Below are 15173 nucleotides of genomic sequence, written 5' to 3' on the forward strand. Positions count from 1 at the left end.
TCTGTGATTGGCCAACAACATTTAGATCTGTATACAGCAAGATAAGATAACATGCAATCCCATGAGGTGTTGAGGGAAAGACAGATTACCTATAGATTGGACATAATCTTTTCTAGGCCATTAGTGATAACAGGAAATACACAAGCCGTAGGCTACACTATAGCTCAAGGTGGCTACATCGGATTGTCGGGCTTGCACAGGAAAAACTAAGTTTCTAACATTTATGGTTGAGATTTAATCCATATAAATTTAAACTATGCACCTTGTGACTTTCATTAACACGCAGGCGTCACACCAATGTTAGTAAGGCATTGGTATGACGACATGTTAGTTACACGTTCAATGGTAGGTGACAGCCACATGTGGTACTGTTGACTAGGCTGAATTTAGGCCTTTATCACCCTCCATAGGAGAGTATAGATGTGAGAAGGAATACAATGTGGCTGCTATGATAGTGAACTGTCTTTACGATTGATTAGGGGTGTATTCATTCCGCCGATTCTGTTGAATAATTTTTCTTAAACGGAAGCAAACGGAACGAAATACCTGAATTTGTCCAGTAGAAGCTCTTGTTTGCAACTGTTGGACTAATGATTACACCATAGATCAGCTAGATGCAGGCAAGAGTGTGCAAGGCGGTATTGAATGTGTCACTGTCTGTCACCTCAAATTTTTCTCTTGACCTACGTTATAAACTTTCATTCGTAGGCTAGGTTGTAGCAACCTCATGATAGGTACAGGGAAAATATTAATATCATGTAGTAGCCTAAACCTATCAATGTTGCATTGAACTGGGTGAATGGAATATAAATGAGAGTCATCCAATATGCTGTATTATAAGGCCATGCTCATAAAAAGTAAAAATCATCCTTCCTCTTAAACGGCACCGACCGCCACAATATATTCTGTACATATATGTAAATATATTTTGAATTCCCCCTCATATACTGTGTGCACATATATTATAATATATTCGTTTTTACGTATGAGTTCAAACGTTTATTTTATGTTTCCATATTTTATTTTATGGAAAAGAGCTGTTGTATGTGTCTGGACGATGCACTACGCTGCCTTGGTGACAAAATGACCGAGCGGCGCAGATTACTGTTCGATTTGATAACGGCGCTCTTCCCCTCACGTTTTCGTCCGATGACGTGGCAGGCTTCTGCCGGGTTCAACCGGGCCAGTATAAAATAACTCCCTCAATGTGGGACTCGGGACCCATGTCCATAATGCTGAAACTGACCTAGAAGAGAAAAATACAAAAAAATAAATAAAAATACAAAAATACAGGAAAAAATATATAAAATAAATAAATACAATCAATCGTGTGTGTATGAACATGTGTAGATATATGAATGCACTCCTTAGCGCCCCCACCCCTCTCGGAAGGAGGGTGTGGTCAAGCAAGGCATCCCCCGAGGCTAGATGCCCTAAGGTTTTAATCAGAACGGGCGTAGATTAGTTTCGCCCATTTCTTTTCCCGGCATGAAAAAATAGAGGATAAAAATAGAGAGTAAAAATAAAAAGATAAAAACTTCATTAAAAGTATAGCTCACAACTGTGCCCCCTGCACAGTTGTGAGCTATACTTTTAATGAAGTTTTTATCACACCCTCCTTCCTTGCTCCTGGCCTGCCCTGCCTCTTCCACCAATCCAATTGTTTCTTATGGACAGAAAAGAGCAGAAGCTCTGAGCTGTCCCATCAGGTCCATTGTCTACTAGCTCGGACTCGGGTTCAGACACGTAACCGATCGAGAATATAGGTAAAAACATAAATAAACCCGCAAAAAATAATAAACATCAATATCTTCAAAACTGTTGAATTAATATCCTAACTTTTTTTTGTTCCACGTTAAAGCTGTTCAGGTTTATCATATATTGACAATATGTATCCGTTACTGGAAAACCAAACAGGGCTAATATGGCCTATTTGAACTGGATGATATATCCTTATCATTAAATCCTATTCAAATAGGCCAACTACAGGCCTTTTGGTTTTCCAGTAACAGATGCATGTTTTAACTAATTCCCTTCTTGATTCACTTTGTTGCCACACCAAAATGCTTTAAAAAAATATCTAGCCAGGGACATCAGACACGGCGGTTCCTTGTACTATTCTGACGTCATTTGTAGACCAAAGGAGAGTTTAGGCGACCAGTGTGAATGGGCGGATTCAATTATGCTGAGCCGCGGGGCACCGGGCAAAGGCCCGTCACGTCATCCGGAGAAAGCGAGGAGGGAGGAGCGCTGATATCAAATCAAACAGTAGTCTGTGCGGTTTGGTCATTTTGTCAACAAGGCAGCATGGTGCGTCGTCCAGAAACATATTTATATTCCCTAAGTAAATGTTTGAATGTTCTGACTATTTTTCATTGGGAAGGCAGATAATAAAAAAAAAACCCAAAAGCAATCACTTTTGCATGGGAAACACAGAGTCCTACTAATTACTACACATGCTGAGATACGTCACTTTTGTTTTGAGCCAATTTCGCTGTGGGCTTTGAACGGGACACGTGGCTCACGCCTGGGAGGCAGCGCGGTTTCATATTAAATGCAATCACATTTCAACCAATGCAAAACACGCCTACACCGGCGAGATTAATCGAAACCCCTCACTGAAGTGTGACAGTTACACATTGGTCTGAAAGAAGAAGGAAGTTGTAGTTAACCGCCTGACAAACTGCCGCCTTTTTGCTTTTTGGACGAGAAACAAGACGTGTCTTTTGGTTCCCCCCTGTATTTCAACCACGGCAAGTTTGATAATGTCTCTCTCTCTCTCAATGTCTGTGAATTGATGGGCGCGGCGATTTTTTACAGATAGACCTCATTTTCTGTCAAGCGTCGAACGCACGAGGATGAGCAGAAAGTGAATTGGAGAGCACGGTTACATGCACACAATAATGCGATTATTGTGTATAGTCGAATTAATATAATAGTTACATTAACACGTTTACATGCTTTGCAAGAATAACGATTAACCTAAGTCATATTTACATGGACACATCTGAAATCAAGCTACCTGATGGCACTGATAAATGCAGACCATGTTAGTTTTGGGAAGGTTATTTGATTCTAAGTAAGGACATACAAAATGTATGTGAAAACTACTTCAAGACGCATACATTTTTTCCCCTGACTCATTTCGCGAGGGAGGGAGGCTCGCTCGGCTGGTGGCAGGACATGGGCAGATTAAATAGATTGCTGGAAGGCGGATTAAAAGTGTTTACATTTCGAAAGATTGCCCAGAAAACTAGGGGTTTTAATCGATGTATCCTACTTCGATTTTGACCTTATGGCGATTTAAGATGAGCAGAATAAGGTGTTTACATGACTATTACATAATGCCTACTACCATACTCCGTTTAATATCGAGTTATTAGTGTACATATAAACAAGGAAAGTGGTTGGTTACAAAGTAGCTGATGATCATAATCATTGAAAACATAGTATGGACCGTGGTTTACTAGCAAATGTTCTGCAGTATGCTTCTCTCTTTGATGGCTATCACACAAGGACGTCCTATTTTGATTATATTTTTATTTTTTTACAACAACCCAAGATAATTAGTATTTGCTCTGTATACAACTAATCTCAATTAGGATGCTAGATAATAAGTCCCTAAATTAGGAAAAATATATGTATTTTTAAATAACATAGGTTACACCAGTATTGTCTACTGAAGTTCAGTTGCCTAATTAACTTCAGTAAATCATTTAGAGGCTCTGCGACTGCCACACATCTAAATATAAAGCTGGTCCAGTTGATGTGCAGTCCAAGATTCCAAGTATGAGGTTTTTCTATTAGCTCTACTGCAGGCTGCTGTAGTGAATGGTTGTGGTGGTGCAAAAGTTTTAGCGTGTTACTTAGTAGCCTATGTAGAATTAATCCATTCAACTTTCACTTTAAGTGCTAAAATGATGACGTGACCATACCAGTAGTGTAAATGACTAATGTCGTGGCAGAGACCCATGATGGAGTTAAATTGTACAGTAGGCGTAACTACAAGCAAGCCAAGCTGTCGCTAGATACACAGTTGGTGGTACAGTGCTTGGCAACGTCATGTTTTCAGACCAAGATTCCAGCATATTAGGTTATTCATGTCTGGTAATAAAAGCAATAATGCTTCTGCTGTCCTTTGCTACACATCTGATCCCCAGAGTACGAAACAGAAGTTGTTTGAATGCCAGGAATATATCTGATCCCCTACTGAGATGAGTTACTTGGTGGAAAGTTTACTGTAGCCTACAATGCCTTCCTTGGACATGTACAGTGCATTTGGAAAGTATTCAGACCCCTTAACTTCTTCCATATTTTGTTATGTTACAGCCTTATTCTAAAATTGATTAAATATAATTTCTCATCAATCTACACACAATACCCCATAATGACAAAACAAAAACAGGTTTTTAGAAATTTTTGCAAATGTATTACAAATGCAACACTGAACTATCACATTTACATAAGTATTCAGACCCTTTACTTAGTACTTTGTTGAAGCACCTTTGGCAACAGTGACAGCCTCAAGTAGGGTTGCACATTTTGGGGAATATTCAGAGGTGGGCATTTAACTGCAATATATGGGAATTAATGTAAATGTATGCAAATTAATATTAATACCATTTAAATGTAGATGTTTTTTGCATTGGATATATTTACCATATCATATGGAAACATAAACATTTTACCTTATCATAAGTAGACATAACTGCAAATGTTTAAATCCTTCCAAAATAAAAATAAAGCTGTTTAGTTACGAATTGAACTTTTAATTAAATGAGTTGACTCTTCACATGGGATGATTTCACTGAACAACAAAAGAAAGGGAACCTTGAATGATCCCCAATGATCCATTGCATCTCCCAAAAATGTTTTCAACAGGCCTCATCTTCATTGCCACTTTCCAACCTTGTTGAGGATGGCTCGTTGTCAGGCTCAAAAAGACTCAAATTTGCCTGGATAGCCACCAATTTTTCAACCCTTGTATTGGTCAGCCTGTTGCGTGCTTTTGTGTGTGTGTGTTCCCAAAAAAGGACCAGTTGCGCTCTGAGGCGGTTGATGTTGGTGGGATTTGGAGGATGATGGCGGCAACAGGGGAAAGAGCCTCAGATCCACAAAGTCCCTACCACCAGATGGCTGATGAGATATGTTGGCACGACTGCCATATTGGATCTCCATCCCAAAGCCCTTGCTTGGAAGTGTATTTCGCCAGACTGCCAAGAACCTTGCCCTCATCCAGGCCAAGGTGGTGAGACATGGTAGTGATGACACCATAGGTCTTGTTGATCTCTGCACCAGACAGGATGCTCTTGCCAGCATACTTGGGGTCCAACATGTACGCTGCGGTGTGTATGGGCTTCAGACAGAAGTCTTCATGCTTTTTTATGTATTTCAGAACTGCAGTTTCTTCTGCTTGGAGCAACAGTGAAGTGGGCAGGGCAGTACAGATTTGTTCTCTTACATCTGCAAGCAGAGTCTGAACATCAGACAGGATGGCATTGTCTCCCTCAATCCGTGCAATGGCTACTGCTATAGGTTTCAGGAGTTTCAGGCTGCTGCACCACTCTCTCCCAAATACATCACCCTTGATGGGCTGTCCATATCGGCAGACTGATATGGCCATTTCTTGGAGAGACTTCTTCCTCCAGGAGACTGTCAAACATGATGACAACACCACCCCAACGGGTGTTGCTGGCAGCTTCAATGTGGTGCTCTTATTCTTCTCACTTTACTTGGTGAGGTAGATTGCTGCTATAACTTGATGACCTTCACATATCTAACCATCTCTCTTGGCTCTCTTGTAGAGTGTATCCATTGTTTTCAGTGCCACGATGTCCTTGAGGAGCAGATTCAATGCATGAGCATCACAGCCAATGGTTGTGATGTGAGGGTAGGACTCCTTCACTTTAGACCAAGCAGCCTTCATGTTCGCAGCATTCTGTCACCAGTGCAAGTACCTTTTGTTTTATTTGTTTTATTTATTTCACCTTTATTTAACCAGGTAGGCTAGTTGAGAAACAAGTTCTCATTTGCAACTGCGACCTGGCCAAGATAAAGCATAGCAGTGTGAACAGACAACACAAGTTACACATGGAGTAAACAATAAACAAGTCAATAAATGGTAGAAAAGAGAAATCTATATACAATGTGTGCAAAAGGCATGAGGTAGGCAATAAATCGAATAATTACAATTTAGCAGATTAACACTGGAGTGATAAATCATCAGATGATCATGTGCAAGAAGAGATACTGGTGTGCAAAGAGCAGAAAAGTAATAAATAAAAGCAGTATGGGGGTGAGGTAGGTAAATTGGGTGGGTAGTTTACAGATGGACTATGTACAGCTGCAGCGATCGGTTAGCTGCTCGGATAGCAGATTTTTAAAGTTGTTGAGGGAGATAAAAGTCTCCAACTTCAGAGATTTTTGCAATTCGTTCAGTCGCAGGCAGCAGAGAACTGGAAGGAAAGGCGTCCAAATGAGGTTTTGCTTTAGGGATGATCAGTGAGATACACCTGCTGGAGCGCGTGTTGCGGGTGGGTGTAGCCATCGTGACCAGTGAACTGAGATAAGGCGGCACTTTACCTAGCATAGCCTTGTAGATGACCTGGAGCCAGTGGGTCTGACGACGAACTGTAGCGAGGGCCAGCCAACTAGGGCATACAGGTCGCAGTGGTGGGTCGTATAAGGTGCTTTAGTAACAAAACGAATGGCACTGTGATAAACTGCATCCAGTTTGCTGAGTAGAGTATTGGAAGCTATTTTGTAGATGACATCGCCGAAGTCGAGGATCGGTAGGATAGTCAGTTTTACTAGGGTAAGTTTGGCGGCGTGAGTGAAGGAGGCTTTGTTGCGGAATAGAAAGCCGATTCTTGATTTGATTTTGGATTGGAGATGTTTGATATGAGTCTGGAAGGAGAGTTTGCAGTCTAGCCAGACACCTAGGTACTTATAGATGTCCACATATTCTAGGTCGGAACCGTCCAGGGTGGTGATGCTAGTCGGCGTGCGGGTGCAGGCAGGAACGTTGAAAAGCATGCATTTGGTTTTACTAGCGTTTAAGAGCAGTTGGAGGCCACGGAAGGAGTGTTGTATGGCATTGAAGCTCGTTTGGAGGTTAGATAGCACAGTGTCCAAGGAAGGGCCGGAAGTATATAGAATGTGTCGTCTGCGTAGAGGTGGATCAGGGAATCGCCCGCAGCAAGAGCAACATCATTGATGTATACAGAGAAAAGAGTCGGCCCGAGAATTGAACCCTGTGGTACCCCATAGAGACTGCCAGAGGACCGGACAACATGCCCTCCGATTTGACACACTGAACTCTGTCTGCAAAGTAGTTGGTGAACCAGGCAAGCAGTCATTAGAAAAACCGAGGCTATGAGTCTGCGATAAGAATATGGTGATTGACAGAGTCGAAAGCTTTGGCCAGGTCGATGAAGACGGCTGCACAGTAATGTCTTTTTCAATGGCGGTTATGATATCGTTTAGTACCTTGAGCGTGGCTGAGGTGCACCCATGACCGGCTCGGAAACCGGATTGCACAGCGGAGAAGGTACGGTGGGATTCGAGATGGTCAGTGATCTGTTTGTTGACTTGGCTTCGAAGACCTTAGATAGGAGGGCAGGATGGATATAGGTCTGTAACAGTTTGGGTCCAGGGTGTCTCCCCTTTGAAGAGGGGATGACCGCGGCAGCTTTCCAATCCTTGGGATCTCAGATGATACGAAGGAGAGGTTGAACAGGCTGGTGATAGGGGGTGCGACAATGGCGGCGGACAGTTTCAGAAATAGGGGTCCAGATTGTCAAGCCAGCTGATTTGTATGGGTCCAGGTTTTCCAGCTCTTTCGAACATCTGCTATCTGGATTTGGTAAAGGAGAAGCTGGGAGGCTTGGGCGAGTAGCAGCGGGGGGGCGGGGCTGTTGGCCAAGGTTGGAGTCGCCAGGAGGAAGGCATGGCCAGCCATTGAGAAATGCTTGTTGAAGTCTTCGATTATCACGGATTTATCGGTGGTGACCGTGTTACCTAGCCTCAGTGCAGTGGGCAGCTGGGAGGAGGTGCTCTTGTTCTCCATGGACTTTACAGTATCCCAGAACTTTTTGGAGTTAGAGCTACAGGATGCAAATTTCTGCTTGAAAAAGCTGGCCTTTGCTTTCCTGACTGACTGCGTGTATTGGTTCCTGACTTCCTGAACAGTTGCATATCGCGGGGGCTCTTCGATGCTATTGCAGTTCGCCACAGGATGTTTTGTGCTGGTCGAGGGCAGTCAGGTCTGGAGTGAACCAAGGGCTATATCTGTTCTTGGTTCTGCATTTTTTGAACGGAGCATGCTTGTCTAATATGGTGAGGAAGTAACATTTAAAGAATAACCAGGCATCCTCAACTGACGGGATGAGGTCAATATCCTTCCAGGTACCCGGGCCAGGTCGATTAGAAGGCCTGCTCGCAGAAGTGTTTTAGGGAGCGTTTGACAGTGATGAGGGTGGTCGTTTGACCGCGGACCCGTGGCGGATACAGGCAATGAGGCAGTGATCGCTGAGATCTTGATTGAAGACAGCAGAGGTGTATTTGGAGGGCAGGTTGGTCAGGATAATGTCTATTAGGGTGCCCATGTTTACGGATTTAGGGTTGTACCTGGTGGGTTCCTTGATGATTTGTGTGAGATTGAGGGCATCAAGCTTGGATTGTAGGACTGCCGGGGTGTTAAGCATATCCCAGTTTAGGTCACCTAACAGAACAAACTCTGAAGCTAGATGGGGAGCGATCAATTCACGATGGTGTCCAGGGCACAGCTGGAGCTGAGGGGGGTCGGTAGCAGGCGGCAACAGTGAGAGACTTATTTCTGGAGAGATTAATTTTTAAAATTAGAAGTTCGAACTGTTTGGGCATAGACCTGGAAAGTATGACAGAACTTTGCAGGCTATCTCTGCAGTAAGATTGCAACTCCTCCCCCTTTGGCAGTTCTATCTTGACGGAAAGTGTTATAGTTGGGTATGGAAATCTCAGAATTTTTGGTGGCCTTCCTAAGCCAGGATTCGGACACGGCAAGGACATCAGGGTTGGCAGAGTGTGCTAAAGCGTGAGTAAGGCAAACTTAGGGAGGAGGCTTCTGATGTTGACATCATGAGGCCAAGGCTTTTTCGATCACAGAAGTCAACAAATGAGGGTGACTGGGGACATGCAGGGCCTGGGTTTACTCCACATCACCCGAGGAACAGAGGAGTAGTAGGATGAGGGTGCGGCTAAAGGCTATCAAAACTGGTCGCCTAGAGCGTTGGGGACAAAGAATAAAAGGAGCAGATTTATGGGCGTGGTAGAATAGATTCTGGGCATAATGTGCAGACAGGGGTATGGTGGGGCGCGGTACAGCGGAGGCAAGCCCAGGCACTGGGTGATGATAAGAGAGGTTGTATCTCTGGACATGCTGGTCTCAATGGGTGAGGTCACCGCATGTGTGGGGGGTGGGACCAAGGAGGTATCAGAGGTACGGAGAGTGGAACTACAGGGTCCATTGCAAACCAAAACAATGATAATGATAACTAGCCTGAACAACAGTATGCAAGGCATATTGATATTTGAGAGAGACATACAATAAGGCATAAAGTGATTGCAGGTCTTGATTGGAGAGCTAGCTAAACAACAGGTAAGATAACAGCAGCAATAACAGGGTGCTAGTCTAACACAGCAACAACAGGTAAAAATGGCGACGACTAGGCAGAGAGGGTCGGATTAACTACACACAGATCCTGAGTTAAAGCACAGAGCCGACAGATAAAACACAAATAAACAGAATGGAGTACCGTGAATTAATGGACAGTCAAGCATGCATCAGCTATGTAGCCAAGTGATCATAGTGTCCAGGGGCAGCCGTAGATGGAGCAGGGAGGCTCCACTAAGCTAGCACGCGGCGTTTAAAGTTAGTAGCCCGGGGTGGTGGTCTGCTCAGACGGAGGGGTCTGCTCAGACGTGGTCGTGTCGACAGAGAATCCAAGCCGGATGGCGAAAGAGAGGTTGTGAATTGTAGAATTGTTTGCTAACTGGTGCTAGCTTCGTGGCAGTGGGTAGCTGCGCTAGCTGCGCTAGCTGCAAGCTAGCTGTGAGGATCAGAAGTAGTGGCTCAGGGATTACGGCAGGAATCCGGCGTTGTTGTCGAGAGACAGTCCGATGCTGGTAAATTGGTGAGTAATATCCAGGCTAATAACAGGGCTGAATTAGCTTGTAGCTGATTTAGACCAGTTGTGATGGATTGGCAGGGCTCTGTGTCGGCAAAAAAAAGGTCCAGTCCAATTGGCAAAAGAGGTATTGTAGCCCAAGAATTCGCTGGTAGACCTCTTCGGCTAGCCGCAGATGGGCTAGCTCGAGGCTAGCTCAAGGCTAACTGGTGCTTGCTTCGGACAGAGGTGTTAGCCAGTAGTAGCCACTCGGTTGCAGCTAGCTAGCTGTGATGATACACGTGTGAATTGTCCAGAGCTTGCTCAGGAATCCGGGTGTGGTAGAGAAAAAGCAGTCCTATATGCTCTGGATTGATATCGCGCTTGCAGACTGGCAGGTATTGGCCCGGTATTGAAGCTGGCTGTGTCCGAGTTGAGGGTGAAGACCGCAGCAGTGGCTAACTGACTACTAGCTAGTAGCTAGTTATCTGGCTAGCTTCTGATTGGGGTTACGGTTCTAAAGTATAAAAAAATAGCAGGTCCGTACCACATTGGGTGAGGCGGAATGTAGGAATGTATATTCAGTTCCTAGATGGAAAGTGAAATTAAAATATATACGAAATGTATACGAAAAATACGAAGACTATTTACACGGGACAAGACAAGACAAAGACACGTCCGACTGCTACGCCATCTTGGATTCCAAGGTCAATGATAACTGCCTTCAGCTAGCTCATCTGCAATGTAGAGACCGGTGTGTCTGTTGTCCCTTGTGTCAGTGCTCTTGTAGAATACTGGTTGAGGGGTGGAGATGATGTAGTTAATTATTCCTTGCCCACAAACTTTTGACCACCCATCAGAGATGATTGCAATACAGTCTGCTTTCTCTATGATTTGCTTAACCTTCACTTGAACTCTGCATCCAGCAAATTAGTAGATAAAGCATGTTTGGTTGGAGGGGTGTATGCTAGGCAGAGAATATTCAGAAAAACTTCCAATATACATTGCCTGTGAACATCAGAGGTGAACCAGTTGCATACACAGCTCGAGCAAGACATTCATCAGCATTTCTCTGACTACGTTCCTCCATTGAGTCAAAAACACTTCTGATTCCAGGAGGACCGTGAGTTGTTGCTATCGATAAGGTGTCCGATTCATAATTTTCACCTCGACTTGAAGTAGAGGGACTTTTGTCAGAGGTTGCTTGTTGTGGGCGCTGAGGGAACTTTATGCACTTGGCCAGATGATTCTGCATCTTTGTTGTGTTCTTCACATATGATTTGGCACAGTATTTGCAAATTTACACAGCTTTTCCTTCTACATTAGCTGCAGTGAAATGTCGCCACACATCAGATAGTGCCCGTGGCATTTTCCTGTAAAGATAAGAAAAAAAGGAGTAAAAAGAAATAAAAATACAATTCCATGTACAGATAAATAGTTAAGCAGTTAGATTAAACAATTCCTTTTCTAAGATAAATGTTTTAAAATAAAATGTATGGAAACAGGTGAATTAACACTCCCTCAGTTAGTAGGCTCAGTTAGTAGTTAGTAGACTTTGCTGTAGGCTACTGTTTACTAGTTAACAAAAAATCATGTATGTCATATAAAATATATTCACCCCACCCAGTATTGTAATCAAAACCTACCAGAAAGAATGTAGTCCTCGGCTAAGACAGTTGTAGTAGTGTGGGCTCAATAGCATCTCATTAGTGTGCAAGATCTTCAGAATCAGCTGTGATGGAAGAATGATGGAAGAATGCACTGTGCATGCAGAGGGTTGCAATTCCATTGAATTGGGGAGAGTTTAACCAAAATATGCCACAAGACCTAGAATTGCCTTATGTGTATCCCACAAAAAAGGTTCACTGTTATAAGCAAACTTTTTTTGATTAATTTAAGCAAAATTCCCAGCAAAGGGTCTGAATACTAATGTAAATAAGGTATTTATATATGTATTTTTTTATATCAATTTGTCTAAACCTGTTTTCGATTTGTCATTGTGTGGGGATTGCTGAGTAATTCTCTTTATTTAATCAATTTTAGAATAAGACTAACGTAACAAAATGTGAAATAAGTCAAGGGGTCTGAATACTTTCCGAACTGTACATCCACAAAATAAAATTTATAGAACTTGCATTATGGAATGGAGAGAGATGCCCATGCTGACTTCAGAGGTCCTGCTGTGTTTGAAACTTTCTTTTGTTCTTGTGCCCTGTAGGAGAACACTTCTGAGGGGTTATTCCAGCAGGTTCTTGGCCATGTCTCCCAGGCCTAGTGTTGAGCTCACAGGGTTCTTCTGGCCAGAGGTGAGCTGCAGTTCTGTGTGTTGGTCATCATTGCTGTGAGATCTACCGATCTGTTGACCCCTGACCCCGCAGTGCCCGTTATCACCCAATCATCATGGCCCCTGTGCCACCTGGCATCCGCTTCCTGGCCTCCTTCAACAGAGACCAGTGGTGAGTTCTGTATGTCTGTCTGTCAGATCAATACGTTCTGTTGGTTTGTCAGTAAAGGTCTGGCTTACACGTGAACTTAGTTGTAAATTATTGATGACTTATGATGAAGAGACCTCGGGGCTCAAGCCATACTGTTCGTGTGTGTGCCTGTGCAGGAGTGTACATGTGAGTGTGTCTGTGCTTGTAGCTGTTTTCTATTTAGTCCTAATTATGTGTGTTCTGCAAGAGAGTGAATTAGCCGGGACACAGAGAAAGAGAGCGAGAACACTGTGCAAATAACAGAACTGTTCTCTAAGTTCCCATACATCATGTAGAGTAGGGCATACGTACCATCTACTTACAGGCAGTTTAATGATCACGTATCCCAGTCATTATTAGGGCCAGGAGTTGTTCCAGCTCAGGAAAAAATAAGATCAGGAGTTATCAAGAGAAAGAGTGGGGAACCATGTTCTGAACCTGACTTTGAAGTATTTCTTAGAGCTTTATCACATTTAATTGCGTTCAGACTGACTTGTAATACAGTGCGAGTGAGTGGCATGCTGAAATCACGGTTGTAAACCTTTGTACCTGTGTGGCTGTAGCCAGTCTCCCTACGCAGTCTCCTATATTGTATTTTTTATTTCACCTTTATTTAACCAGGCAAGTCAGTTAAGAACAAATTCTTATTTACAATGACAGCCTACCAGGGAACAGTGGGTTAACTGCCTTGTTCAGGGGTAGAACAACAGATTTTTACCTTGTCAGCTCGGGGATTCGATCCAGCAACCTTTCGGTTACTGGCCCAATGCTCTAACCACTAGGCTACCTGCCGCCCCGTATGTCTGGTCCTATCAGAGAGTTGGCGTCAAAGAACATGACTGACGTTTTACATTCTCCCAACCAATTGTGAAATTTTGTTATTTTTTTAGCGTTTTGTGTAACTTGTTTTTTAATGTATTGTGTACATAATGTTGGTGCTACCGCCTCTTATGACCGAAAACAACTTCTGAACATCAGAAAAGCAATTACTCACTGCGGACTGGAAGAAACTTTTTCCTTTAAAGAGTCCGACGAGAAGGATATCCTGCTTTCACTGAAACAGGCCCAGATCCAGGCCTTTTGCGCGAAAAGACGCCGGAAAAGGGGACGCGGATCGGGGGTCCTTCTGAGAAGCCAGAGGCGAGCGAGTAAACTCCCAATGCCTTCCATTCTTCTTGCTAATGTGCACTCGTTAGAAAATAAAATTGATGACCTACTATTAAGATTATCCTACCAACAGGACATTAAAAACTGTAACATCTTATGTTTCACCGAGACGTGGCTGAACGAAGAAACGGACAATATAGAGCTGGCAGGATTTTCCATGCACCGGCAGAACAGAGACGCTACCTCTGGTAAGACGAGGGGTGGGGGTGTGTGTCTTTTTGTCAATAACAGCTTGTGCGCGATGTCTAATATTAAAGATGTCTCGAGATATTGCTCGCCTGAGTACCTTATGATAAGCTGTCGACCACACTATCTACCAAGAGAGTACTCATCTGTATTTGTAGCCGTCTATTTACCACCACAAAGCGAAGCTGGCACTAAGACCGCTCTCAACCAACTCTAAAGGCCATAAGTAAAGAAGAAAATGCTCATCCAGAAGCGGCGCTTCTAGTGGCCGGGGACTTTAATGCAGGAAACTTAAATCAGTTTTACCACATTTTTACCAGCATGTCACATGTGCAACCAGGGGGGGGAGACCACATTTACTCCACACACTTTGTCGCACTGCTTTGCTTTATCTTGGACAGGTAACAGTTGTAAATTTAGAACTCGTTCTCAACTGGCCTACCTGGTTAAATAAAGGTGAAATAAATAAATAAAAAACACACAGAGATGCATACAACGCTCTCCCCCACCCCCCATTTGGTAAGTCTGACCACAATTCTATCCTCCTGATTCCTGCTTACAAGCAAAAACTAAAGCAGGAAGTACCAGTGACTCGCTCAATACGGAACTGTCCAGATGACACGGAAGCTACACTACAGGACAGTTTTGCTAGCACAGACTGGAATATGTTCCGGGATTCATCCAATGGCATTGAGGAATACACCACCTCCGTCATCGGCTTCATCAATAAGTGCATCGATGACGTGGTCCCCACAGTGCAGCGCCTTGCAAAAGTATTCATCCCCCTTGGCGTTTTTCCTATTTTGTTGCTTTACAACCTGTAATTTAAATTGATTTGTTTGGATTTCATGTAATGAACGTACACAAAATAGTCCAAATTGGTGAAGTGAAATGGAAAAAATAATAAATCACAAATTTTAATCGTAAAATTGGTGCGTGCGTATGTATTCACCCCCTTTGCAAGGAAGCCCCTAAATAAGATCTGGTGCAACCAATTACTTTTAGAAGTTACATAATTAGTTAGTCCACCTGTGCAATCTAAGTGTCACATGATCTGTCACATGATCTCAGTGTATATATACACCTGTTCTGAAAGGCCCAAGGAGTCTGCAACACCACTAAGCAAGGGTCACCACAAAGACCAAGGACCTATCCAAACAGGTCAGTGACAAAGTTGTAGAGAAGTACAGATCAGGGTTGG

The 15173-nt window shown here is 43.4% G+C and overlaps 1 protein-coding gene across 2 annotated transcripts in view; it reads left to right on the forward strand.

Annotated features, from left to right (window-relative positions):
- The first annotated feature begins 2504 nt into the window (after nt 1-2504).
- Nucleotides 2505-15173, forward strand: part of LOC111959575 (glucose-6-phosphate exchanger SLC37A1) — a 40057-nt gene continuing 27388 nt past the window's right edge. For both annotated transcript variants that reach the window (XM_023981226.2, XM_023981227.2), the window contains exons 1-2: nt 2505-2753; nt 12364-12601. In XM_023981226.2, coding sequence (XP_023836994.1) covers nt 12546-12601 — 56 coding nt within the window. In that variant the 5' untranslated portion in view covers nt 2505-2753; nt 12364-12545. The remainder of the gene's footprint in view (nt 2754-12363; nt 12602-15173) is intronic.

The sequence above is a fragment of the Salvelinus sp. IW2-2015 genome, linkage group LG36, assembly GCF_002910315.2.
Source record: "Salvelinus sp. IW2-2015 linkage group LG36, ASM291031v2, whole genome shotgun sequence".
NCBI lineage: Eukaryota > Metazoa > Chordata > Actinopteri > Salmoniformes > Salmonidae > Salvelinus > Salvelinus sp. IW2-2015.